We start from the raw sequence: 25,843 nt of genomic DNA on the forward strand, positions 1-25,843 counted from the left end.
TACTTCAAGAGAAAGATCTCAGTTAATAAACTGACTGATAGTGACAGTTTATTTAATACTATAATAAACTCTGAATTACATTTCAATATAACAACATAATGCAAACTTCATTGTACAGAAACTTAAGAAAAGTTTGTTAGGAAACAAAAAACAGTTCGAAATGTGTATTGTAACTTAAAGCTTCCCACAAGTCATTACTGTATTAGTTAGTAGCCATGATGTTGACCTGTACAAGTTCAGAAAGTTTTTATTGTAATTTTGAACTATTTATTGTGAGAAATATCAGGCCTATTTGGTCCATTGCTGTGGCATTTAAAACTATATGGAAATAACCTGATGGTAACAAAGAAACGTTAACTAGTGCTGTAACAATGATTCCAACCACACTCTTAATTTTGACAACTGAGCTTCAACGCTAACTTTACTGGTTCCTCCCTGCGTTTGATACTGTTCAACACTATGGTAGTAGTACTCCCATAAACAGGTCACATCCTGGGTGAACAATTCACTGTGGGACAACCAAATATATTGATATTAATATGAACTTCTATCTGCTGTAAAGATTACACTAGACACTTAATGACCACTATTCTTCCTCATTGGTTTCTCTTTACTGATTTGAATGGATGGTAAAAATGAGGATTAGAATTAACTTTTAAATATTATAACTATCCATTTAAAAATAAAAACAACTGTGCAAGACAAAATCCAGTTTTGTTATACAAATGTTATGCAATAAAGTTCATGTTCAATACTTTGTTCCTTTCAAACTTTTCAAAATAATTAGATTTGTGGTACAGTGAGTGAAGAATAGAGGAAAAAGTAAATTTCATTTTAATTGGAAGACTTAATATTCATAAATCAACCCTGAAGTACAAAAACAAGTTACTTCTGTTATTACTGAATAAACAGGATATCCTTCTACTCACGAAATTTCTTGGAGGTCGTCAAGACTTAAATCTGTAAGAGTACAGTGTTTTTCTTCAGAGAGTGCAACAACCTTCCCTGCCACACTGTGAGCTTCTCGAAATGACATCTAAAACAGAAAGCAAGAGCTCCAACATTTGTCATGCTGATTTTCATAAGGACATCTACTGTTGTTATAATCAAAGAAAATGGATCTAATTAAATGTTCATTATTAAAATCACTTTTTGATGACTAAATTATTTAAGGCATCAGAAAATGTTCTGGAAAAATGAAGACACGAAAGGATATGCCATTATCTAGGTCATAAATAGGGAATGAACTAGTGTTTACCTCCTTTACTTAAGCTGTATAATTTAGTACTTTAACCTAGCTTAGAGAAAACTGAAATAGAAACCCTTATATAACCCATGCTCAGGTGATAAGATTTAAAGATTTCTTGGAGCTAAGTGTTTTTAGCACATCATAATTAAACAGAGCTTTGTCATTTTCATTGTCCATTTGTTATTACTCAGAATTACTAGTACATTAAATGCTTTGTTGTAAACATTTACATAAACACTACCTGTTCTGATTACACTTTCCACAGTTAACCATGTTCCATCATTATTTGATGGAACTGAGTGGACTTGGAACAATCATAATTAAAGAACACTTTGAATTTTGTCCTGACACTTAAATAGATAACAATTAACACCAGTCACACACTGTCAGAGACTAGTGAACTACGTAAAGCATCACTTACTCCTTTTTTAACTAGATAATAAGCAACATCAGTAGCCAGCATATCTGGAGTGAGAGCTTCCATACACGTCTTAGAATGGAGCTAGAAATGATAATATAACCATTAGTTCTGGAGTGAGAGCTTCCATACACGTCTTAGAATGGAGCTAGAAATGATAATATAACCATTAGTTCTGGGTGAGAGCTTCCATACACGTCTTAGAATGGAGCTAGAAATGATAATATAACCATTAGTTCTGGAGTGAGAGCTTCCATACACGTCTTAGAATGGAGCTAGAAATGATAATATAACCATTAGTTCTGGGTGAGAGCTTCCATACACGTCTTAGAATGGAGCTAGAAATGATAATATAACCATTAGTTCTGGAGTGAGAGCTTCCATACACGTCTTAGAATGGAGCTAGAAATGATAATATAACCATTAGTTCTGGAGTGAGAGCTTCCATACACGTCTTAGAATGGAGCTAGAAATGATAATATAACCATTAGTTCTGGAGTGAGAGCTTCCATACACGTCTTAGAATGGAGCTAGAAATGATAATATAACCATTAGTTCTGGGTGAGAGCTTCCATACACGTCTTAGAATGGAGCTAGAAATGATAATATAACCATTAGTTCTGGGTGAGAGCTTCCATACACGTCTTAGAATGGAGCTAGAAATGATAATATAACCATTAGTTCTGGGTGAGAGCTTCCATACACGTCTTAGAATGGAGCTAGAAATGATAATATAACCATTAGTTCTGGGTGAGAGCTTCCATACACGTCTTAGAATGGAGCTAGAAAATAATATAATATAACCATTAGTTCTGGAGTGAGAGCTTCCATACACGTCTTAGAATGGAGCTAGAAATGATAATATAACCATTAGTTCTGGAGTGAGAGCTTCCATACACGTCTTAGAATGGAGCTAGAAATGATAATATAACCATTAGTTCTGGAGTGAGAGCTTCCATACACGTCTTAGAATGGAGCTAGAAAAGATAATATAACCATTAGTTCTGGGTGAGAGCTTCCATACACGTCTTAGAATGGAGCTAGAAAAGATAATATAACCATTAGTTCTGGGTGAGAGCTTCCATACACGTCTTAGAATGGAGCTAGAAATGATAATATAACCATTAGTTCTGGGTGAGAGCTTCCATACACGTCTTAGAATGGAGCTAGAAATGATAATATAACCATTAGTTCTGGGTGAGAGCTTCCATACACGTCTTAGAATGGAGCTAGAAATGATAATATAACCATTAGTTCTGGGTGAGAGCTTCCATACACGTCTTAGAATGGAGCTAGAAAAGATAATATAACCATTAGTTCTGGGTGAGAGCTTCCATACACGTCTTAGAATGGAGCTAGAAATGATAATATAACCATTAGTTCTGGGTGAGAGCTTCCATACACGTCTTAGAATGGAGCTAGAAATGATAATATAACCATTAGTTCTGGAGTGAGAGCTTCCATACACGTCTTAGAATGGAGCTAGAAAAGATAATATAACCATTAGTTCTGGAGTGAGAGCTTCCATACACGTCTTAGAATGGAGCTAGAAAAGATAATATAACCATTAGTTCTGGAGTGAGAGCTTCCATACACGTCTTAGAATGGAGCTAGAAATGATAATATAACCATTAGTTCTGGAGTGAGAGCTTCCATACACGTCTTAGAATGGAGCTAGAAATGATAATATAACCATTAGTTCTGGAGTGAGAGCTTCCATACACGTCTTAGAATGGAGCTAGAAAAGATAATATAACCATTAGTTCTGGAGTGAGAGCTTCCATACACGTCTTAGAATGGAGCTAGAAATGATAATATAACCATTAGTTCTGGAGTGAGAGCTTCCATACACGTCTTAGAATGGAGCTAGAAAAGATAATATAACCATTAGTTCACAACACTTATATGGAATATCAGAACTTCTCTCTTGTAAGATATTGCTCAAAAGTCATTAATTTAAAACCAACTGAAATATGAATGTACCTACAACAATATAGTACAGATTTAGTTACCACAATCTTACAGAAAACTACTACTGTTGTTCAGGAGTATTTACTTTATAACTACCATAAGTATAAGTTATGGACAATAAAATACATTAGAATACTCAAATGATCAACTCTGTTAGTTCCAAAATTAAAAATCTTTTTGACATTAAAATGATGTAGTGCACTTTTTGACACCAATCAGTCATAGAATAAAGATTTGTTATATATTATTCAACAATATTTATTTGAGTCTTAATACTTTTAATATTTATACAAGTCTCAAACTTTAACTGTTTAATAAATGTAATATTTTAAAATAGTTTAAATTATTCAAAAACAGATTATTTTCCTATTTCAGAATGATCTAACACTAAAAATAGTATTATATAAGACTTGAGCCAAATATAAGTTTACCATAGGTTTGGAAACTTTTTAAATCATAACATTGATTTCAAACTTAGTTGTAATACATTTACCAAATAATGTGCCATACATAAATCAAATAACCTACTTTATAACATGATAACTAAACAGCATATGGAAATCTGTTACTTACTGTAAGGGTAGACAGAGCACCAGTAGCTATTTGTAGTACAGCTTTTAAGGTATCACAGGTATCAAACATAACTTCTTTATCTTCCTATGATTCATAAAATATTCTGTTTAGTTTTTGTTGTTTTTGTAATTGGAGTGAAAATATTTCAAACACAAGTATATACAATATTTACAAAATGATCATAGCATCTAGTATGGAGCCTAGAAATGGAATTTGAAATTAATATTTTCTCTACCATGTTAATATCTACACAGCATTCTTGGTGCCAGATTTAGGAGATAAAACAGTCATCCCAGTACCAGGTTTCTAGTTAAACTCTTCCTGGGTCTAGGTTTACAGTTAAAGAAATTTCACATTGCAAAGTTAATTTCTCAACAACAACAAAGTTATTACATCTAACATCCTAAAAAAAGTTATTCAAACCTTTCCAATGTAGACTGTAGCTTGAGGACATGCTGAGAAAACATCTCAGAAATCTGACTAAATACTGAACATTACAATATTTAAACCATAACAATCACTAAAAATTTCATGCAAAAATGTAAAAAATTTCTGTGACAAACTTATATAAAAGAATATTAATAAAAAAACGTTTTTAACATAATGATGTAGGGTAGACAAGATACATGTACAGGACAGTCAGTCATTAAGTTTATCAATTACATTTAAACATGCTGTGGCTAAATACAACACATATCTATCATTTCAATAAATAGATAAACAAGTAATTTACAATAAAAACAAAGTGAGAAACCACATTGAGCAAGATCGAACTGTTTTATTACCTGCATGTCTTTATTGTAGGTGCTTGGTATACCCTTCAACACAGCCAGAAATCCTGTACACTGGTGGGTGAAAACAAAACCAAGTTACCAAGAATGTTGTAGTGGTTTGTATAATATTCCTAATATATTCTAGATGTCAAAATACACAAAATGAAATTAAACCAAAAACTGAAATGTAGCATCACTAACTGTAGCTGATGACACTTGTTAACTATGAGAAAATACAGATGTATAGAAATTTTCAGGTAAACCATACTGTACTTGAAGTTTTTATAAAGATGCATTTCCCATGAAGTAGAAGGTTATTGATTTAGTGTTTTATGGCACAAAGCAGCTAGGCTATCTGCGCCAAACGTCCAGTAAAAAGGTAAAATAAATTAAATGTAGTAAAATTCGTAAAAGGAAACAAAGGTAGAAACAAAACAGCAATTAAAACAGAAAATGGCATAAAACCAGTGTTGACATCCAGTCTACAAAGTTGTACAGGACTTCCTGTAGCAGAATGGAAATGATCATAATCCACCAGGAAGACTAACAGGTAAGTACAAGAACCACCACCAGTCACCTGAAGTTGGTCTTTCTAGTCCTGGTTCCAGGTTGTATGTTATTATGGCCAGTACTTAAAGGTAAAGTAATAAAAGTGTTAAATGACATGCAGCAAAAGTGTAATAACAACTTGCCAGGACAACTAACAGGTAGTTCAAATGGATAGTTCAAACAGCAGCGTCAGTCACCTGAAGTTGGCCTTTCCAGTCCTGGTGTCAAGTTATTTAATATTCTGGCCATTTTACAATGTCAAATTGAACTACAGAGATTGAGACTGAAAAGGGAACCACAATTAAAAAGGTGTAATGAATAAATATCAAACACTTAAATGAGGTTAAAAAGATTAATGGCCATTATAAAATTAAAAACTATATCAAGGTGGACAGTGTCACCATCACCAATAACACTGTCCAATGTTACAGACAAACCCTGGGACAGAACATGTTTAAAATAGTGCCCTCATTGAGAGTCGTAACGATGGCAATAAAGTGAAATGTGGCTGATAGTGATTTGAGTGTTACACAAACTACACATTGGTGCATCAGTTCCAGATAAAAGAAAACTATATGTTAAAAAACTGATCAATGCACTAGTTAGAACAACTTCCTCCTTCCGAACCTTATGGAAGCTAGATGGCCAAAGCCCAATATAGGGTTTTATTTTAAAAAGCTTGTTGTCACATTGCTCACTCCAAGTGGACTGCCAGCTGGCACGAAGTTGAGCCTTGAATACAGGACCATAGTCCATGTACGGAATAGGCACAGTAGTGATAGTGCCAGAGCAGATAGATTTAGTTGCCATGTCTGCAAGCACATTCCTGCAAATACCAACATGGCCTGGTATGCAGAAAAACTGGATAGAAGTAGATGTTAATGAGAAATGGGCCAGTTGGTTTTGAATATCAGTGAGAACAGGGTGTGAGCCAACATGAAGTGATTCCAAGGCCAGCAGAGAACTAAGGGAGTCAGTATAAATAGTGCAGTTGGAGTACTGCTCAGCTTCAATATGATCCAGGGCAAGAGATATGGCATACAGTTCAGCAGTGAACACAGAAGCTGTAGAGGATTTTGCATGCAACCACCGAACCGCAACAAACCATGGGAGAGCCCACAGAGTCACCTGATTTTGAACCATCCATATAAATTGGAGAATAGAAAGGTTGTTCGAAAGATGTTCAGTATATAAAAGACAGTACTTCCAATCGGGAGAATCTGCCTTTTTTAGATGACTCAAAAAAAGGTCACATTTGGGGGCTGTAATAAGCCATGGGGGGGGGGGCTGACCAGTGGATTCTGCAATGTTTTCCAAGGACAGACCCAATTCATCCAATTGCACCTGGATGAGAAGGCCAAAAGGAGCAATGGCAGATAGTCTGTTTTGAAAAAGTAAGTCCCACTGAGGAAGGAAAACATCCCCATGTGGGATGCTTTGGTAAGGAGCGAAGTTTTGAAGAATACAGTAAAGACAGCTACAAAGAGCAAAGGTGCAGAGAAGGTTCGTGATATTCCACATATAAACTCTGAACTGGGGAGGTGCAGAAAGCCCCAGTGCAGAGTTGAAGTCCTTGATGATGAATGGGGTCCAGCATCTTTAAGGCCGAGGGTCTGGCAGAGTCATAGACCATTGATCCATAGTTGAGTTTTGAATGACTAAGAGCACGATGTATCTTTAACATAGAAGATCGATCCCTTCCCAACTGGCAGTAGAGAGGATACTGAGAATGTTCAGTGCTCTTGTGCATTTGACCCATAGCTGCTTTAAGTGTGGTATAAAGGTCAGCTTACAGTCAAAGATAAGCCCAAAGAACTTGGTCTCAGGGACCACTGGCAGCAAAACTTCACCAATATGGAGTTCAGGATCAGAATGGATACCCCTTTGGCAGCAAAAGTGCATGCAAACTGTTTTAGAGAGAAAAATTAAAGCCGTTCGCCGTAGTCCACTTCAGTACATGATTGAGGGCAGTTTGTAGTCCGCTCAATACATATCATGTTCGACGACTAACAGAGATGTGAAAGTCGTCAACATGGAGCCCGTCTGCAACAGTGAGAGGAAGTTGTTTAGTGATGGCATTTATCTTTATACTGAAAAGTGTGACACTCAAACACAGCCCTGAGGGACCCCAAGTTCCTGTACAAAAGAACAGGAAAGTGTCAAACCCACATGAACTCACAATCTCCTGTCCATTAAAAATATTTTAATAAACATAGGTAAATGGCCACGTAACCCATATATATGGAGGTCTCACAAAATACCATACCTCCATGTTGTGTCATAAGCATTCTCAATGTCAAAGAATATTGAAACAAGATGTTGGCCTTTGAGAAAGGCTTCTCTGATTGATGTTTCAAGTTGAATTAGGTGGTCCGTGGTGGAATGCTGTTGTCCGAACCCACACTGGGTGGGCGAGAGGAGGTTGTTTGAATCGAGGAACCAAACAAGATGAGCATTAACCATCCTCTCCAAGTTCTTACAGAGACAGCTCGTCAAAGCAATTGGACGGTTGTGTGAAGGAATCTTGGGATCTTTCCCAGGTTTAGAAAAAGGTAAGATAATAGCTTGGCACCAGGCATCAGAAAAAACATTCTCCTGCCAGATCCGGTTAAAAACAATAAGAAGAATATCAAGAGAAGCAGGAGAAAGATGGTGCAGCATGTCACAGTGTACATCATCAGGTCCAACACATCTACTGCCAGACCGATGAAGGGCCATTTTTAGTTCCACCAGTGTAAAGGGACAATTATAGTCAAAAAGACAGTCAGTTTGAAAGGAAAGAGGTGAACACTCTGCCAAAGTCTTGATGGCCAAGAAGGTGGAGGAACAAGCAGAAGTGCTAGATACCCGGCAAAAGCTTTCACCTAGAGTATCAGCAATGCTCTGGACATCAACTACCTCTTGGCCATCAGAGAGTAAGATGGAGAGGGGGACAGAGTTGTAGTGCCCACTGACCTTTCAAATCCTATCCCATATGACCTTGGAACTGGTGGTAGAAGATGTGCTAGTTGTGAACTTAATCCAAGATTCCTACTGGCTTTGACGTCTTACCCACCTAGCATGTGCATGGGCTCATTGGAAAGGAATGAGGTTTGAAAGTATCCCAGGCCCATTTTTGAGCCTTCCGTGCCAAGTGGCAAGCAGGATTCCACCATGGACGAGGATATCGTGGAAAACGTGTCAAGGTTTTAGGAATACACTGAGCAGCTGCTTGTATAATACAGTCAGTTACCGCTGCCACACAGTCATCTATTGAAGGCTGATTCACGATGGCAGGATCAGGTTCTGCAGGAGCAGTGAAAGTGAACCAGTCTGCCTGATCTAGCTTCCACCGGGGCATGCTGGTAGGGTGGTATTGACCATGGCCTGTCTCTCTCAAAAGTATAGGAAAATGATCACTGCCTAGTGGATTAGTGTCAACCCTCCAAGAAAAATGGGAAAATAATGAAGGAGAGCAAACCAAGAGATCAATAGTGGTAAAGGACTGACTAGGTGCATGAAAATAAGTGGAAGAACCAGTATTGAAAAGAGAAAAATTGTGATCAAAGAGCATACGCTCTACAGAGCAACCCCTCCTATCAATAACAGCACTTCCCCAGTGGGGATGATGTCCATTAAAGTCCCCTAGGATTAGAAATGGAGACGGCAACTGTTCAACAAGAGCATCAAGGTCTGATTGATCATGTGTCTCTCCAGGGGACAGGTAGAGAAAACAAACAGTGATGGTATGACCCAAGGAAATACCGATGACTTTGGCCTCAAAGGGTGTGTTGAGTGACAAAGACAGGGTGGGCACATGCTGATCAACCAATAGTGCCACCCCTCCATGTACTCGTCCATCACACAGCCCGTCATTTCTGTACAGAAAAAACTGCTGAATGGTGACTGTATCAGCAGGTTTTAGAAATGTTTCTTGTAAGGAAAGACTACAGGATGGTAGGAAGCAATCAGTGTTCTGATATCATCCAGATTAGAATGTAAACCTGAAACCTCGACAGTTCCATTGTATCAAAGTGGCCATTTTTAATGACGGGTAGGCGAAGTGGCTGCAGAACCCTTCTGTTTATGAACACGTCTTTTTTCCTTACCGTCCTTATTCGGGAGGTCTATCGACCTCCATGGATCTTGTCCTGGGTCGATGGGGCAGGTATTTGTTGTTGGAAGGGAATTCCAGTGATTGAGGACATAAACAAATGATTGTTTTGCATTGTGGTGTGGGAGAAAAAGATGCATCAGAAGAAATGCCTGTATTTGAAACCAAAGATGTGGATTTTGAGATTTGTTGGACTGTATGGGAGGTACAAAGATGGGTGTAGAAGTCGATTCAACCTTTTTAACCATGGAGGTCAAAAGGCTTTTCATTTGTTTTGAAAACGATTCTCCTGGAGGTACAGAGAGATCTGTCTGCACTCCCACTGTAGTTGTGGAACGAAGTGCAGCAGCATATGTCCGAGATGGAGTGGCAGACAACAATTTCCGAGCCTCAGGATAACTAATGTTATGGGTCATTTTCAAATGCTGCACCTCTTTTTTCCTCCAACCATTTTGGGCAAGAACAAAAGTAGGAAGGGTGGGAACCATTGCAGTTGACACAATGTGGGTCCATGTGACACTCATAGGCATTGTGGTCCTTGCCACCACAACCAGCACATGTCAGGGAACCAAGACATGATGTCTTTGAGTGGCCGAACCTCTGACATTGGAAACATCGAAGAGGGTTTGAAATGTATAGCCGTACCCTGAAAATTAGATAACCTACCTTGATGGTGGCAGGTGCATGTGGTGATGCAAATGTCAAAACGAGGGTATCTGTTGGCAGTGTAACTCCATCTTTGCAAGTGGAGATGTGCCTTGCTGCAGGAACTCCTTGAGTAGAGAAACCAGCGAGAATCTCCGACTCGGGGACGTTCTTCAAATCCCTCTCAACAATAACCCCTCGTGATGAATTCAAAGTAGCATGAGGGGTAACCTCAATAGGTACATCCCCAATTGCCTTTGAATTCAGAGTTCACTGTTTTGGGATGTGGATGTTTCAACCAATATGTCTCCAGATCAAAATTTCTTTACTGACTTGAGAGCCAGCAAGTTCCTCTAGTCAATTCTGAATAAAAAAAGGGGACATTTGCTCTAAAGGTTTTTCTGAAAGAGAATGTAATAAGAAAATGGGGTACAAGTGTTACAGATGTTGAAGATTGCTGCTCAGTCTTCAAGACCTGGTCGTTTACTTATTGACTGTTTTTTCACTATTTTATTTAAATTTTTTATTGGAGGATCCATAGGAAAAAAAGGAAAATTTCGGTACCCACTGACCCCACCCACCATAGAGCCCTACAAGGGGACGCACTACAATGTCCTGCAAGGACATTGCAACAACGCCAAGGTTTCGCGAGCACCAAACCCAAACACCAGCATCAGACACAATGTCCACAATGCCCATTGAGAACTTCCAACACTGGTACTTGATTAACTCTAGCCCAAGTGGACCAGCTGATTAACCCAAGGGGGGCCACCACCCAAAGGCAGCCCATCTACAGGAATTCAAGGCCAAAGTGGTGTGTTAGGGTTGGACCCCTCAACCACCAGGATCCTCTCCTCCCCTTCACAGGTCGCCACGCATGGCAAACACATGGGTGGATGTTTAGATCCCAGAGGAGATAAAGTGAAAGAACAGAACCTTCCCTGGGAGGTCCCTTCACCACATACAGGAATCCACACCGAGGGGAAGTAGAAGGTACTTAAGATTTGTTCTAAGACTAGATTACTACAAGGCAGAACATCTTACAAGTAAAATTTTAACAGTTCCAAGACAAGATGAGAATATGAAGACATGGTTAGCAACTGTTAATTTATACATTTAACAGTAACAAAATTAAAAGTATTTTCACTATAAAACACTATATACAACAACAACAAAAAACCAAAGCATCAAAATACTTCCTCTATTTAACTGCACAATTACAATTTTTGTTTGTTACAATAAATATCTTTTTGTCAGTTTGTGTTCTAACAAAAGAAATATGGGAGAATGTACATAAAGATAAACAAAAACCAGTTGTAATTTGGAGTAGCCCTAATACTAACAAACCAACTGTTACATATCTTCACTTACATGGCCCAGTAACCTTCCAGCTTTTCCTCGAATCAGTTCTAAGCTATCTGGATTCTTCTTCTGTGGCATTAGACTGCTTCCAGTACTGGAAACAACAATGGTTACTGTAGGCCATTCATTAGATTGCACACACTTTTATACATGAGGATAATGTGTGTGATGTTAAAAGTAACAATATATATTCATGATCTAGAAACATGAAAGTAAATATTGATTACCTCCACCAGTAGATTTAGTAACAAAAGATGGAAAGTACATTTTCAAACATTACTTAATTGTTGATTTCTAGGTTCCTTTTTTAAAACCAAACCTAAAAAAAAAACAAAAACATTAAGCATGACTATTACCCATATGTGTAGTTATCAGAAACAGCATGCAGTTCAACTATTATGCAGTAAAATGTTTCAGAATTCACAAGTAGTTAATAAGTACAGTTTGCTTGAATGGCAACAGCTGTTCTATATCACAATGTTATACTAATAAGGAGACCATAAGAACTGATACAATGTTCTTCACACATAACGAACAACTACTACTGTTACTACTGTAAGTTTATGCACATTTTAAAATCTAACTCTTATAACTTCATTATTTTTATCAAATAGTATTCAATATCTTTTGTGATACAAGTGGCAAGATAAGACAACCTACCTGTAGGCATCAGCTAGAGAAACAAATCCAAACTCTTTAGTGCTGTAAATAATAAGGTCTTCTGCTAATCGGCTTAAGTGTACAGAAGTTAGAGTTCCCCAAAAGAGAAACTCAGCTGCAGTGAATATATTAAAAATATAAACTCATAAACATTGTGTAGTTAAATATCTGAAGTTCAATCAAATTTATCCTTTTAATTCACTAATAACAACCTTCAAGATATTTGATCACTTGGACTTCACAATCTCTTTGTTCAATTTAAGAACTTGTTGTAATAATACAAAACATATAGTAGTATGTTTACTTGTTAATAAAAATAAATTATTGCCATGAAAATAAAATTTCCATTTTACCTACAAAGTCTCGATCACTGACTCCTTGCAAACTGTTGGGGCTACATTCAAAAAACCCTAACTCTGTGAATTAAGAAAACAGCTGAATAAAATACATGCAGCACATAATGTTAGATATAAAATGGAAGGAAATGAAACACAGCACATACATATACTTCTGTTTAGTTATTATCACAAAAACTAAAGTTCTGCAGGTTTCATTTACAACTTGAATAATATTTTCATGGACTGCCCCTGCATGCCTTCTGTAGACTATAGACTGAGAACTTAAGAGTCTGAAATGTCACCCTCAAAACCTGAGAAAAGGCATACAGGAGTAGCCCACAAGAAAACATTCAACTGATAAGATGTTATTACAGGAAACCAAGTTTTAGAAAGTTAAAGAATTAATATGTTTACTAAAAACACAAGAAAGTTAGCTTCATAAAAGGCATCTGAACTATGTACTAGTGACAGAAAAATATGACTAAAAAGTTGCTATAACAGTTACTGTCACAGGCAAAAGGGCACAAATTATAAATGATCTCAAAACTGACTAAAAACACATTTGAAGTTTTAAATCTGGATATGATTTAAAAAGTACATTTATAAAAGCTAAAAACTTATGACATATCCACTAATCAAGTTTAATAATAAATTATTCAAGTTCTATTGAATAAGTATGAAACAAAGTACTGAAAGTCGTACCTTTGGCTAAAAAATCTCTGTCAATGTTAAAAGGATTTCCTGCTAGAGCACCACTGAAACACAGAGTAAACAAAAGTTACGGTACACCTAAGACACTTGAAGAATGGCTTAACACTCATGTACATTTTATCACAAAACACATTCAATCTAGGATTTAGGTAGAAATGCTCCCATCAACTACCTTCAAAATTAAAGTTTAAAATTTTCATCTATTAATAAAATGTGAAAATATTTACCCTGTAAGTACGTTCTGTTAATGGAGTGTGAAATAAATCAATGTATTTTAGAACAAATTATGCAAACTGTAAAATATCAGGCTTAAAAATTGTAAAGTCCTGAACCAAGTTCATTACATTCATTCCCAATGATGAAAACAGTAAAAATAATAACAATTACAGCAGTTCAGCAAGTATATTTTCACATCTTGTTCTGCTAGGCCTGATAAAGCCACTGGTTAATTGAAGAAAGTTTTTAATTATATAAATATTGTGTCATCTAACTTATTTTTGCCAATATATCTAAAATTCATTAAGCATTAACTGTAAATCCTGAAAGAAAAAAAGCTGTGTATATTTAATTTTTACTCAAATGAATTCATTAACTAGTCAATTTCTAATGCTCAAAAGGTCATTAATAACCAGTTTAACTTTTTTTTTTTTTTTTACTGTTAACAATTAGCAATAATGTGTAGGAAAATTATAGTTACTTAACTTTAATCAATATTTTAAGTTAAAAAGGTTACCTTCCAAGAGGAAGAATGTTATTTCTAGATGCTAAATTATCCAGTCGATCAAAGTCTTGCTTCAGGTACCATGCATAGCTATAGAAATATCAAAAAGAAACCTATTTTAATGTGCAAAACTTAAAGTAACTGAAATATAGTAATAATAATAATAATAATAATAACAACAACAACAACTCATTCATGGTAAATCCAACTGTCTAGAAAGCCACTTTTTATTTTAAGTAAGAATGCACAAGTAACTTCTTGTCATATAACAATTGGAACCCTGATTTATGACAGTATTAAATTTACTAAACTGGTTAAAACAAAAAGAGAAAAATCAATAAAGTTCCATATTTCTTAAACACTGTTAGAAATCAAAACATGTTCTGACAAACCATTTATCAAAAACCCTAATCTTTGTTACAATCAACACAGACCACCAATGTGCAATGAAGTTTCTTCACAACTGACATTTTGGAATAAATGAAACATGGACCTGACAAATACAGATTTGAAATATTCAACCCATATTTCTGGTTGTATACGTGTTAGACATGGAGTAATGATGTGCCCCCAACCATCAACCACTAGCCCAGACCAATGGTTGAACCAGGTTTGATTCAAGGTGTGCAATGACTGACCAACCACAACAATCAACCACTAGCCCAGACCAATGGTTGAACCAGGTTTGATTCAAGGTGTGAAATGACTGACCAACCACAACAATCAACCACTAACCCAGACCAATGGTTGAACCAGGTTTGATTCAAGGTGTGCAATGACTGACAATTTACTTTTCAATACAAAAATCCTATGAAAGTGTGGAATACATTTGGAAAACTTTCCCAGAAATAAAAATTTGGTCAGCAGAACAAATGTTCTTTTAATCTTCTTACATTAATTTAAAATTAAACAGATGTTACAAACATAACTACTTTTTAATTCAATTATGACAGAAATTTCCAATTTTCTGGTCATTACCTCAGTAACCAATGACTCCATCTGATAGGCTGAGCTCTTTGGAGGTGAGTATAGCCTGGCATTAAGACATCAATTTCCCTGTTGATAAAAATTACATAACAGAAACAGTTGTGTTAAGTGTTTATTGAATATTATTATACAGTATTAAACAAAACACCTTAGAGTAAAACACAAATACTTCATAACATGTATTATCATCTAAAGTACACTACAGATTTTTTAAACTTACAAATAACATTTAAATTATTTGTTTAGAGGACCAGTACAGTTACAGGTTTGAAATCAATTTGAAAGTCCTAAACTTGGTGAAAAAAAACTTAAGTAATCTCAAAAATTACAGCTGAATCAGTAGCAGTAAAACAGATTCCTCACATTTCAGATCGCTCCACAAAGACTCTGATCAGGTTTAGCATTAAATCTTTCAAAGTACGAATTTCTTCTTGCTGCCACAACCTCATGTCTGTAGCAACCTGAAAAAACAATGTTTGTTAAAAGCAATACATTTAAAACAAAATATTACTTTTATTAAAAATGTGTATAGTTCTAGTAAACTGTAAGTATATAGAAATCTATGAATAAAGTCACACTGACAGGAGTTCCAGTAGCATGTCTACCTTTGGGAAGTGTTCGTAATTTTCCTACAAAACTGGTGAATTTGTATGGTAAGATAAGGCTGTTTTTACACTATTTGAACATCTTTTAATATACGAGTGCAGATTAGGAGGTATGTTTACATCTACATCCACTTTTATTTTGTGAAGCATTATGCATTTAAAAACACACGGTGTTTTATAAAAGAAAATGACATACACGTGTTAAATATGTTTGAGTTTTAATGAAATTAAATACTACATTTTGTATTCTTATGCAAAATTCAACTGGTTTTGTTTAACAGTGAAAAATTAACCAGATAGTTTACACATTGTTAAGAGGCAAAACTATAGTTTTCAAAATTATATCACCACTTGTACAATTAACATTGCTCCACAACAACTGTAAAGTAGTTCATTTTTAAATGTAAATAAAACTAGATGAAAATGTTACATCACTGTCCAAGTTTCTTATTGAAGACCCACCTGGTCATTTCTACTCCGTCCAGTGTGCAGCTTACCACCAGGAACAGCACCAATCAGTTCCTGAAATGAAGTAAATTGGTATCAGTGACATCTAAACAAAACAATTGTTACATGATACCAAACCCACAAATTAATAAATAAAACTTAATTTTTAATATTACACTTACCCAAATGACAAGTTGCAACAGAGATGTGTGTTTATATTTTGTGATTATGCAGTGAATACTATGTATTCAAATGTGTAATTATGTTAATAATTACTAAAGATTTCTCTACAATAATAATTTATGAGACAAATATTGAAGAGCATCCAACAACATTTACCTTAAGCCTTCTCTCATTGGCTGTGTGAATATCCTCATCTCCTGGTTTGATTTCAAATTCATTATTACACCATTCTTTTCTTACCTGTTATTATATAAAAAGACTGGTGGTAGTAACTAGAACTAGGACACTTGTATGCTTTAAAACTGCAAAATTTTAAATGAAATTATCAAAGCTATCCAATATATAAATTTTATTTCACACACAAAAACGGATTTTATGTATCCATCATACTGAATATAAAAATATACACATACAAAACTCCTGAAATTAGAATACAATCCAAAATTTTAAAAACTAGATATGAATATAAACATTCAATTTACACTCAAAATTAAGAGCCATTCATGACTAAACTCTCAAACCACCCAGCACACACATTCACTGTCATTCTACCTCAGGAGCTGGCATCAGGCACCATGTGATTACTTGGTTAAAGAGCAGGTGTCTGAGCTTTAAAATGCTTCAATGTTTTTTTGTAATATGTTACAAAATTACTAAAAAAACAAATATGGTATTAATACATTTTACAGTTACACTGATTGTTTAAAACATACATTTTTAATAGGCTTACTATTTACATTATATACAACAAAAGGTATTTGTTTCAGTTATTTGTGCTAACAGACAGGACAGAAAGTGTGAAAAATTACAAAAGTCATTTATTAATATTCTTTGCAGATTTTTTCTGAAACTGAATTTGAAGGAGAAATTATTTCATATATGGTACCCAGTTTTGTTATTTCTTACTGTTTAATTTAAAGGAAGCTGCTCATCTTAATTTGGGCAATATATGAAAATTATATTACTAATGTAAGTATACCCAATTATTATCACATGTATTTGCTTTATTAAAATATTTACAAATAAGTTAGGTTTTGTAACACTAAATGTTTACCCTGTCTGAAGTCACACACCTGATAAATTTTGACAGGCTAATGAATAATAGCTCTACACCACTTTCTGTTTGTGGCAATCCAATATGACCAGCCTAGTACAATATTTATACATTTCAAAATGCTCTTTCTAGTTCACACAAACTTATTTTGTTCTTTTCATACATTACAAAGTTTTTTAATTTGGTAGTTCACACAGATAAATTTTTAATTCTAACATAGTCAACATATACGCAGCATTCAATTTTCTTCACATGCATCCACAAAATAAACAAACAAAAGCAGTTTTACAATTTTATACATCACTGAAGAGACTTATTTTCAAAATAAAAGATAAAGCCAGATTGGTCATGCAATAGTAATTTTAAGTCTGTTGTTTTTTAGAATAATTAAAGAATATTTTCAAAATAGGAAATCAAATAAACAGTTAACTAATTTTTCTTGATGTTGTAATATAAACATACTAGTATTAGGCTAATACAAAGTCAAAAATAAATATGGCAGAATTCTTGATTTTTTTTTTTTATGTTTTAAAAACCAACAAATAATTTACTTGATCTAATCCATCACAGATAATCTGTCTTTCTTCTTTACTTATCAGTCCTGCCATTTTTAGAGCTTTAGCATAGGCAATACTTCCCTGTCAAAAAGAAACATAACAAGAATCAGAGAAGCACAATACATACTCACAACCAGATTTACTTTTAATTAAAAGATCCGAGAATTTTGATTTGTGTGTGTGCGTGCCCATGCCCATGTACCTGAGGGATACAAAAGCTGTCATGTTTCTAAATAATGTCTGTTTCACTCTCACTGTTCTTTCAGAAGATACTTGGAACTGACACTGGGTGCAATTTCATGAAAAGTGCACATTTCAAACATTTGTAAAACATCAGGGGAGTAATTTTTGCACTACCCTGAACTTCATAAAGAGAAAAAAAATTTTGGTCACTGATGTTCAATAATGTCACAAATATTACATTACACAAGAGTAAGAGGTCACCTTACTTTATTTAATAACCAACAACAAAATATGTGGCAGTGTTTCCACTTAAAAACTATCTTTGAGCCACATCTTTCTGATTATTACTATTATAACTTTTGTCAGTTTTATAAATTCATAAAGTTCTACTCTACTTACCTTTATATCTACATTCCAGAGCCTTTTATCAAATTCAATAGAAGAATTGAATTTTTCCATGATGGGATCTATTTTCCCAGAAAACCTGCCTCCCCACAACTTTGATTCCTTGATTTTAAAAGTATTAATTCCTATTAATGCAAATCTTTTGATACATAAAAAATATATCATGCCTTTAAAAATAAACTAATATAAAAATCACTATTAAAATTTGGTCAACAGAACAAAAGTTACATTAATTTAAATAAACAAATATATGTCTTCAAAACAGGTAAATGAAAACTAATTAAATATAAAAGACAAATTATAATTCTATGAAATTATTAAACTGTTTCACACCATGTGTTACTCACACATACTCTTAATGAATATTTAATACGAAGCCACCACAAGCTGACAACACACATAAGCAAGGGCTTGTTTTAATATACAAGTTGAAAACTCATTCAAAGCAAGTCACAAATATAATGAAAATATTTTTTTAGAATTAATAAATGCTGTTATCCAAGGACATTATTAGCTTGATACTATTCAAACCAGAACTAAATGTTGAGGGAGATCACCTGCCATGCAAAACAAAAGTTAGTTCTTTTGAAATGGGTACTACCATCATATAAAGAATGTCTGAATGACCATACGTCATAAAGAATGTGTCATCATAGCATGGACTTTAAAATGAAAACATTACAAAATATTAGAAACTGTCCTTTTCAAAAGTACTGTTATACAAGCACATATATACATACAGCTACATACACTGTTCAAGAAAGTTTTGTTATAAACTAAACAGTGCTATTAAATTGTATGCAGATAACATTGGTACTATACACAATAATATGTAACACTGGTAGTAAATATACAAAGTATATTAACACGTTTTGATTGTATTTATTCTTGTGTGTGTTTGTGCTTTATAACAGTATATGGTTCTCAAGTTTCCCCTCAGGAAGTTTATATAGCATGTTTACATGGAAAGCTGTTAGAACAACGAGTACTGGAACCATCATATATAACTTGTAGGAACTGTACATGGGAAAATTAAATTTACAAAAGTGCAGAAAGCATTTCTTATGTTACCCTAGACATCATACATGAATTTATTGATATTTTAGTAACAATAAAGTTCTACTATAAGGGTTAGAGGAAAAAAAGATCTCTCTGAATTCAGTGTACCTCATAAGGGATACTTTACAAGAAAGAATAATACAGTTGAACATACTTGGTTCTTATCACAAGAAGCCATGATGGAAGAGTTGCGATATTTAAAATCAGCTTTTCTGTAACCAATTTCTTTGTATGATCTTAGCAAACTTTTTCTTCTACGGTACTCACAGGATGCGAGTAACTGTGTGAAAAAAAAAGGTACATCAGTTTATCTAACTAGACAAAACACGTTTATAAAGTAAACAATAAATGCATTAGTTTAACTGAGTCAACAAAAATAGTTTGGAAGTAAATTGTACAAACAATTTCTAAACTTATTTTTTCTTAACTTTTCTTATCCAATATCTGCTTTACAAGAAAGAAAAGAATATGAAAACCTCACCCCTAGAGATAGCTTAATGAAAATAATTTGTATAGATCAAATATATATACTTGTGTCATATTAAACATATTAAGTGCCTGTTCCCAACTAAAGTTAACCAATCAATTTAACGGAGTTGCACTCTCTTCCGCCAAGCCAAATCTCAGCTGTTTGTACCGCCCACAGATCAAGAGCCCCACAATGACATACGGTAAATACACGTTATTATTTCAAGTTACTTCACATTTTCGAATGTAAATAACAATACAATTAATTCCTAACAATATCCTATTTACTATATAACATTTCTCATCAACAGTATTCATGTCTGTTATCCCGTCATTTCAAAAGCAAATATTGAGCATTGCGTGCGCGCAGCTTTTTCACGTGTCGAAATAGACACCACGATTTGCAGTATCAGATACTTGAGTAATAACTTATCTTCAACTCAAATACGTGAACCTTATAATAAAATTAATAAGATCACTATAGTTATTGTTCCAAGCAGACCTAATTTCAAGAACCTTTCAAAAACTTCGATATAAAGTTAACTAAATATTAATCGTAAATCGTATTTCACTTTTCTTTTTTAATGTAGCTTCCAAATTTAACCAGTTTTAAGTCGAATTTTCAAATTGCGGAAAATTTATAAGCGAATAAAAATCATACACGCACGTTTGACAATTCGAATTTCAACCTGCAATATATAATGAAGTTTCCGATCCGCCGCGGTCGTTTTTCCTATTTATTATTTCACAATAACCGGTTATTTCACGGATGTTACGAGTATAAAAACACCAGTAACATCCTGGGTGGAAAAATGACTAACAAATATGAAAATCCTTTTCTTACATCACATCTTATCGTGTTGGGTTTTTGTAAACGAAACAGTCTCTTGAAATTGATTGTTATTGTCGAATGCTTTACTGCGAGGTAAAATATTAATTACTGTTCACAGTTTTCACCGGAGTCTCTACACAAGCAAAACAAACTAGTTGCTGTACTAGAAGATTCTGCATACACATTACAAAGACGGTGTACAGTGAAACTTTAGTATCTTTTCCACTTTGAAAATGTCTAACTTAGAAGAAACTTACAAATAAACAAAAAGTGTTGCTTTGAACTTTAAAAAAATTCCAGCAATTCAAAGGTGACGTATCACAGAAGTTTCAGGTCAAAGCACATCTGTCCTCAGTTTTTCATTGCTACAGGAGCACTTGGTGGGGTTCAAATGTTAAAGGTGAAGACAATTAAACAATGGACTATCAGTAACTCATGATAGAAGCAAACTATACAAATCAAAAATGAAAATTGCAAACTAATTTCAATAATGCAAAATAAACGGCCGATCATCTCTCGTTTTTTTTTTACATTGTTGTAACGTCGTTCATGCGTTGGTGGATTCTTTTAATTTGTTTAGTACAAATAATTCAACGACCAATCCATGTAATAATAAATTAATTTTGTTTATTTATTAACGAGTCTTTCCAGGTTTGCACTTTTTGAGTTTGTTTGTAGGCGCACGTTAGTAACCACGCCATACGTACTAGAATAACGAAATAATCAACGTGTACGAAACAGATGCGAGCATGAACTAACACAGACCCAAAATGTAAACAAAACACACACTGATTTAATCTACTGGCTAGTAAACAACTCTTCTTAATGCAAGAGTTTACTTACTTTTACTGACTAACTCATCTATATTTAATCTTTATTCTAAACAGAGGTATTACTAGTCACTAGCACACGAGGCCTGTGTCCGATTTTATTTAAATGTGCCTAGTTGGTGACTCGGCGTGTTAAAAAAAATACACAGAAGAGACAACGATAATTAATATACTGAAACATCGAAAATTCATGCGCCCACGAGCCCGAATCTTTTCTAATATCACACACGAAGAGGCAGTGTTATCTTGGTACGATTTGACAAATTAAAACTTTAATGTTATGAAAAGTAGTCATTACCGCCTTAAAGTTTCTGTCAATGAAATTAATCATAATCGAAAGTAATATATGGAAAATTGACGAGTTATTTATGTAACTACTCATGATGAAGAATAAATGAAAATCAATACTGGTTTATTATTCAGTGCTGTCCGAGAACACGCGCCACTGTGGCGCTTTTAGTAAATCATTTAAATGCTGTGAAAATTAATTTTTTGGAACCTGTATTTAGAGTACGGACAAATATCAGACTTTTTTGGAAGAAATTTCTCTTGCTTGAGTAGTTTAAGGGTATAAATATTCGGATACAAAATATGTGAAAAACTACAAGATACATTTTGACCAAACGTCTTACACTGACAGGACCTGGATTTAAAAAAAACAAAACACTAAAACAGGGTCACAGGAAGTAATGTAGCATACCGAGAAAGACAGACATTAATTTCCTGATTTGTGCAGGCCCAAGAGGAAATTGAGAAAATAATAATTTACTAAAATATTGAGGGAGACAAGACATTTTTAGTTGACTATAACCCAACTAAGAATCGGGAGAATTTAAGTAAAAATGTGGCCAACACCAAAAAGACTAAAATTTAATAAGTACCGAATTTTCGCTAAGAAAAGTTGAATAAGGTGTGGTTGTCTTTTTAATTTTGCGCAAAACTACTCGAGGGCTATCTGTGCTAGCTAAGACTAGAGGGAAGGAAGCCAGTCATCACTACCCACCGCCAACCTTTGGGCTACTCTTACCAACAAATAGTGGAATTGACCGTAACATTATAACGTCCCCACGCCTGAAAGGGCGAGCTTTTATGGTGCGACGGGGATTCAAACCCGCGAGTTGAGTAAGGTTACGGATCCTTTTGAAAACGCAATCGGAAGAGAGTATGGCAAGTGAATTAGTTCTATACGTGCTGTTGGAAATAGCCTGTACCAGTATTGCACATACCGAACATACGAAAAATTACTTTTGCGAATGAAGTTAGTCTTAAAATGGAAACAGTTGCAATTTTTGTTGAATTTAAAGCCAGGCTATCTATTTTAGGAGTCCTTAATTTTGAAGCGATAGGGTAAACATCAGGCAGTTAAAACCACATATTGCTACCTCACCAACGAAAAGCTAAAATGGTCGTCTATTATAAAAAGCGAAAATATTTTCTGTTTGACAGAAATTCGAATCCGTGACCCGTAGACTGCGAGTACACTGCCACGCCAAGCCTACATTTGTGATAGTGACATTTGTATGTATAGTAGAGAAAATAGATATTTTGTTGATTTTTTTTATACCTCCTACCTACTATATAGAAATATCACTTTCACGTAACTCCCCATTACCCTCCCCCTTTTTTTTTTCTTTTGTAATATAGCTTCTCTAAATTTCGCTGTGTTGCTTGTTCTAAAAGAGATGTTTATTCTACGTTTCCAGTTTTTGACAACTTCACACTTTCAGACAAGTCGTTTCGGGTCGATTTCGTGACATTGCGTATGTCTGGTGTTGAAATACTGGTTCAAGTTGTTTTCAAATGTCATTTCAAAGTTAGTTGAGCGAGAAACGTGCGTCAGATAATGCAATATGTAATAATTACGTTCTTGTTTCGTCGCGAAAATGTAACTACACGGATTGCGCAAGCTTATATTGGTCAATATTTAGTCTTAAAATAGTTTCTTCAATTATCTTTGCAACGGGAAGTTGCACAAATCTGAATATGGCATGTGTAAGGCAAGAGCTACGATACTTGTAATTGTTATAATTATATTAAAATAAAAACCCTGACGTGTTTTATACGCTATTGAATAAAAATGTAGAATATACTTTTTGTGTTTCGTTATTTAATTAAGTTCGTCACATATTTAAGACACTTGATTTTAATAAATCTTCTTAATAATAAATTATTAAATCTTTTAGCGTCGTAACAGTGTGCAACCAAAAGCCACTACTACTGTATTATTGTATTTAAAACTAATTAGGATTTCGTGATAGGTGTAAACTGTACAGTGGGTTAGAAATATTATAGTTATGCCAATGTTTAACAATTAAACCTGTATCAGAAACAAAATATTCTTAACTTTAACACAAACTGAATTTTATTACGAGGTATTTTAGTAGTAACTTTAATAATTATGGCAAATAAAATAGCTACCCAATCTCCAGAATGTATCTCTACTAACTCAATATTTTGCTTATACCATTAGTAATAGTAATGCACTTAAGCCTCGTCAGGAGTTATTGACACCATACAACATGAGATATAGGCCATATTTTGTTCACTTTAAGTTGTAACTAAATTACAACCTGCACGTTCTAGAATTATATTAAGATTTTTAATACTCATTATAATTTTACAGATGTGTTTTACAGAATTAAAAAAGCTTATAAGTGAATAGTAACAACTGAACTAAAACAAAATAGTTGTTTTTAAGGTTTTTCATACACTAAAATAAGTATTTGATTCTTGTAAGAAAATGTGCACACAGCTAAGCTATACTACTATTTTATAAACGAAATTAGCTACTTTACAATGATTTCTACAATATTAAACAATTAAGTACAATTATCAGATAACCAAATAGACACTTACCAATATAGTTACGCTTCTGACAGTCTGTACTCTAGGCCAAAAATTGTTTAATTAACTTTCAAACGTCCTGCAGCGATTACGTAAATTTCTTAAGTGACAATATAGACGTAGTTCAAGGCCGGCTGCTTAAATCCAAATTATTATGCATTGATTGAATGACGATTTACGCCAATATGAATTTACTTATTTGCAGAAGGGAAAAAAACAACTACAAAAGTTGAATGAAGTTAAAAATATTAGTTACTGTGAAATGCTAATATTTTAAATTATATGTAATTAGTAATTTTTAAAAGTACAAAATTAATTATGAGTCACATTATCTAAGTACGTTAATATTTTATTTAGTTTAGATCAGTAGCATATCCCATATAGCATATGTGGGTAGTGGGTCAGAGCACGCTCTGACAAAGGAACAGTAAGGCGCTCCTTCCCTCCGCTAGCCCATGGGAGGTCCTTGGGCAAGACCGAGTACCCATTTAGCCGCCTGTGTCAGGGTTACGATGAAGTCATGGAAGGCAGGTGGTGGATGAGTGCGAGGCAACTAACATAGTGTACTTAATGGCGCAACACTCAATCTGGCCAGGCAGATGACTCCAATCTAAGGAACAATGGCTGGGCAGAACGGTCCTGTATGGACACTGCTCCTATAGCAAGTAATTGCAACCTACTATAGGTACCATTTTGCAAAGTAAAAAACCTATGGCAAGCCAAACTAAAAAATATGTCAGATAACAGCGTGAATGGGGTTTCCAGAACTTCGGGAAACTCCTCTTTCGGTAGGGGAAGTCATGTGCGACAGGTGACACCAGACCGTCATCAAGCGACTGTCAGCAACAGAAAAAAACTAAGAATTGGAATTTGGAATGTTCGAACAATGCTGCAAAAAGGTAAATTAGAAAACATTAAAGAAGAAATGAGAAGAATGAAGACGAACATACTCGGACTTTCGGAGGTGAGATGGAAAGGAGCAGGCAGTATAACATCAGATGAGTTCACGATTCTATACTCAGGAGGTGAAGACCATCAAAGAGGGGTTGGCATAATATTGGATGTAGAATATGCAAAGGCCCTGAAAGGTTTCTGGTGTGTCAACGATAGAGTCATGGTTCTAAAACTTAGTGGAAAACCATTTGACATTGGCATTTTTCAAACTTACGCTCCAACTGCAGACAAGGTCATGACAGAAATTGAAAGATTTTATGAAGACATTGAAAAGGCAATGAAACAGCTAAAATCACAAGATATTAAGATCATTATGGGGGACTTCAATGCAAAGGTTGGAAAGAACAAAATAAACAAAACAGTGGGACCATT

At 34.6% G+C, this 25,843-nt stretch overlaps 1 protein-coding gene across 9 annotated transcripts; it reads right to left on the bottom strand.

Moving 5' to 3' along the window:
- On the bottom strand, window positions 1-24,671 carry Argl (Argininosuccinate lyase). 9 transcript variants are annotated; one of them, XM_076508505.1, is made up of 18 exons: window positions 24,530-24,671; window positions 19,698-19,823; window positions 18,479-18,586; window positions 17,891-17,977; window positions 16,442-16,525; window positions 16,118-16,177; window positions 15,414-15,511; window positions 15,042-15,119; window positions 14,076-14,153; window positions 13,334-13,386; window positions 12,647-12,709; window positions 12,294-12,408; window positions 11,643-11,727; window positions 4,997-5,056; window positions 4,212-4,295; window positions 1,671-1,751; window positions 930-1,036; window positions 1-508 (listed from the first exon to the last, which is right to left on the bottom strand). In XM_076508505.1, exons 2-18 carry the CDS (start codon window positions 19,719-19,721, stop codon window positions 358-360), a joined length of 1,416 nt encoding a protein of 471 aa, XP_076364620.1. In that variant the 5' UTR covers window positions 19,722-19,823; window positions 24,530-24,671; the 3' UTR covers window positions 1-357. The 9 variants fall into 9 exon arrangements, with proteins under 9 accessions (XP_076364620.1, XP_076364624.1, XP_076364623.1 ...); XM_076508509.1 differs by lacking the exon at window positions 24,530-24,671 and adding an exon at window positions 20,679-20,742; XM_076508508.1 differs by lacking the exon at window positions 24,530-24,671 and adding an exon at window positions 20,584-20,672.
- Between the last annotated feature and the right edge of the window lie 1,172 nt (window positions 24,672-25,843).

Source organism: Tachypleus tridentatus, chromosome 6 (genome assembly GCF_004210375.1).
Source record: "Tachypleus tridentatus isolate NWPU-2018 chromosome 6, ASM421037v1, whole genome shotgun sequence".
Taxonomy (NCBI): domain Eukaryota; kingdom Metazoa; phylum Arthropoda; class Merostomata; order Xiphosura; family Limulidae; genus Tachypleus; species Tachypleus tridentatus.